Source organism: Drosophila takahashii, chromosome 2L, assembly GCF_030179915.1.
Source record: "Drosophila takahashii strain IR98-3 E-12201 chromosome 2L, DtakHiC1v2, whole genome shotgun sequence".
Taxonomy (NCBI): domain Eukaryota; kingdom Metazoa; phylum Arthropoda; class Insecta; order Diptera; family Drosophilidae; genus Drosophila; species Drosophila takahashii.
The window spans coordinates 34726969-34730529 of NC_091678.1; the positions used below are offsets into that span (position 1 = coordinate 34726969).

At 40.1% G+C, this 3561-nt stretch overlaps 1 protein-coding gene across 1 annotated transcript; it reads right to left on the reverse strand.

Moving 5' to 3' along the window:
• Nucleotides 1-292: 292 nt before the first annotated feature.
• Nucleotides 293-2345, reverse strand: RpL5 (ribosomal protein L5). The gene is made up of 5 exons (XM_070212584.1): nt 2242-2345; nt 2151-2183; nt 1712-1975; nt 1200-1637; nt 293-563 (listed from the first exon to the last, which is right to left on the reverse strand). The coding sequence occupies exons 2-5, from the start codon at nt 2151-2153 to the stop codon at nt 369-371; spliced, it is 900 nt and encodes a 299-aa protein (XP_070068685.1). The 5' UTR covers nt 2154-2183; nt 2242-2345; the 3' UTR covers nt 293-368.
• Between the last annotated feature and the right edge of the window lie 1216 nt (nt 2346-3561).

Here is a 3561-nt window from a genome sequence, read left to right on the forward strand (position 1 = left end):
ATGCGAGGGAGATGGTTACTCTACGATTAACGGGTATAATTATAAAACCTTAGTTTTTAAAATAATGCTGTAGCTCGTTCTAAAACAGCGGTCGGCACACACATACGATGACATTTTGTTTTATATATGTGAGATTCTTTTGCACTGGGCAGCTCATCGATGTGTGTGTGCAGACTGCTGTTTTACAGAGTCCGTGAAAGGCAGCGGATGAGCAGAACAATTCCCTATGCTCACTTAATAGGACGCTGCCGACCGCTGTTCTAAACCATGCCAACAATTTAAAATCTGAAGATTTGACTTGAAGGTTGTCATTACAACTTTTTATTTATTTTCACAAAAATCAGAACTGCAGCAGGTGACATGCACTTTCAGGCCTCAGTTTCAGACTGGAGCTTGGCCACATAAGCTGCCTTGTGGGCAGCAATTTTGGTCTTGCGCTGCTCGTTTGTGAGTTTCTTAGCATTCCACCTCTTCTTCGTAACGCCAGAAGCCTTCTTTGCGGTGACCTTATGAGTAGGGTCGTTACGAATTGACTGGTGGGCTTTTTTATAGATATCCTCAAGCTGGAAAAAATAATTATTATTATCATGTGCCCCGAGGATCAGTTACCCGTTACTCTGTTTACCGATTTAGGAAGAAATTCAGATGGATCCATTTTACAATATTAATCTATTTAAGTAAACATTTTAGTTCTAGCCTCAAATTGTGGTCAGGACTGCTCTTTGGCTGTGCATGAATACGTCGAATCCGCAGCAAGCCTATTTTATATTCTAGATTTTATAGCTCCCGAGATTACAACGGTCTGTCTCCGATTAAGAATTATATGGTCTAGAACAGTGGTGGCCGGCAGAAGCAGAGCATAAAATGACAAAAAAAAAATTTTTTCTCTCTATAGGTATGAACTACGCAGTGGCACAGGCATTTTAACAAGCCCCCGGGCCGCTAGCGCTGCTTCTGCTGTCCACCACTGGACTTAAACGATTTTTTCTGCCTGTACGTTGGAAATATAAGAGTAACGGGTCAAAATAATAATAGATTGTGTAACCATAACAGGAAGATTGGTCCACCGAGATACCGAGCTTCGAACAGAGGTTGCTATTTTTATGTAGTCCACTTTGGGCTCAGCCAGCGTTGTTGGGTGCAAAACGCAGCCGTAATTTTAAAAGTGGACGTCGAAAAAAAGGCTAGGATGTACTCACATCATCAGCACGAATGCCCAACTTGATGTAACGGCTGAACTGGCGTTTAAAGCTCTCTTCGTCCTCCTCCTCCAAAGTGCGCATATAGTCTGCAACATGCTGACCAAAGATATGGGCGCGATGCACATCAGCATTAAAACTCTTAGTCTCTGCCGAGTAGCCAGGAAACCGTTTAACTGAGTGGGGAATATTCAGACCACCATCAACTGCACCCTTCATGGCACCAAACACACGAGCTCCAGTTGTGGTGCGAGCCAATCCAACATCCAAAAAGCAACGGAAAGCACCAGGGCCGTCATCAACAGGCTCGACGTTGAACTCCTCACCAGTCACCTCAGTGCATCCTGCATAAAGAGAGTCTAGGCCCAACTTATTTAAAACACGACGGGCAACCAGCAGGCCGGTGCAATACGCAGCAGCGTAGTTGGTCAAACCAACCTTAAATTCAAAAAAAAAAAATGTAAGTAGAATATTTAAATAATGTATAACAGAATCGAAATGTTTCCACTCACCTGTATACCATACTTGGGAAGCTCATGGGAATAAGCGGCGCAGACAACGCGATCCCCTTCTATGCGTGCATACGCAATCTGGACAGTGATGTCCTTGTTGGACAAACGTACAATCAAACGGTACTTAGGAGTATTGTACTTGTTCTTGTCCTGAAACGTTAAGCGTTTCCTGGCGTAGTAATCGGTCTTGCCTTCACGACGCCTTCGAAACTTCACCTGGTACCTCTTAAAGTACTGCTTGTTCTTGACTACCTTAACGAAACCCTGCAAAAACAGAAATATGTCCAAATATAAAGACCATAGGTAACTCAATCCAGCAAAACTGCGTTGTAATGGCATAACGTTTATGTCTCTGCACGATGGATGCCCGTTTGCAGGTTACTAGATTTTAATCGCATCTGATTTATTGAAGCACGACTCCGCTTTTCTTTACACCCACCATTGTGTTGATAGATAAAATTATTTATCACCGCTATAATATATGAACCAGTTATTAAAAATATATAAAACGTGGAGCGGAGAGCACATACCTCGCCGGAAATTGCTAGCAAAAAGAAAGAAATTAGAGTGGCTCACCAAAAGGGCTTTGAAAATATACTAAATTAAACCTTTGAATAAGTTTATTTATATCTTACTTCCACAGAGTCCATCATTGTAAAAGCCTTTTCATGTGGGGTAGACTCTCGAGTGAGCCAATTATAGACTCTTCCCATAGAGTTGGGATTTTTGAAAAATGTGAAACTCGTGTTCCCACAGAGCTCCATCCACCATCCAATAACAGCTGACTTGAGAACAGTTGCTCACCTCAACATTAACGAAGGGGGATTTCAACTCGGGAAAACTGTCATAAAATAGCGTTCTCTTAATCTTATTGTAGAATAATACAATAAATAGATTGAGATAATAGTTAAATAACATATCTGAACATTTATAGCATATTCTATAACGAGTATGCATACATATTGATGACTGGGGAAAGCCTAACCTCCCGTACCCCACACTCCGCTCTTACTACGCCACTGTCTAGCCAATTTTAATGTGGCAAATTTGTAAACAAAACCAAATTTCTGCTGTTTTGGTAATTTATAACAGCTTTGGAACTATATGGGAGTACATAGTACACTTTTTATTAATATTAATATTTTCGTACGCAGAACAGCTTACATTTTGGCCCACTCATAGCAACTTACGGACCATGGTGGATGGAGCTCTGTGGGAAGACCCAATTACATAATAATTAAAAAAATAAACAATAGGGGGATTCCCTAAACTGTTGAATTGCTGAATTGTTGAAAATTCAACAAAAAATTTCAGCAATTAAGGGAACGACCCAAAATGGTTCCTGTTGAATTTTCAAACAGCTGTTATTTGTTGAAAAATTTCACGGAACTTAAAGCATGTAAAGTTTGATTTATTATTGCTAGTTACTCTCTAAAAGTGTTACCAAGGTAAAAAGAACCACAAATATGCTTTCAAAGTTTATTTTAAAATAAATAATGCTTACTGGTGATACTAAAATGTTACAGAGTTGCCACGACTTTTAAAAAAAGGTGACAACTCTGGCTTTTCAGCAATTCAACAAAATTTTCAACAGCCCCGAGGCTGATGAATTGCTGAAATTTCTGAAAGTTGGCTTTGTATGGAACAGCTGATTAACAGCTGACCAAAATTCAACAATTCAGCAATTCAACAGTTTAGGGAATCCCCCTAATCAATTCGGTGTTCAGCCATTTTTGAATTTTTTGTATCCACGATAGCAGTGAGCAGTGCCGCAGTTGCCGGGGCGGGAAAAATATGTTGTTTTTAAATTGCGCGCGCAGTATTAAATATATATTTTTTTTACGTCATCA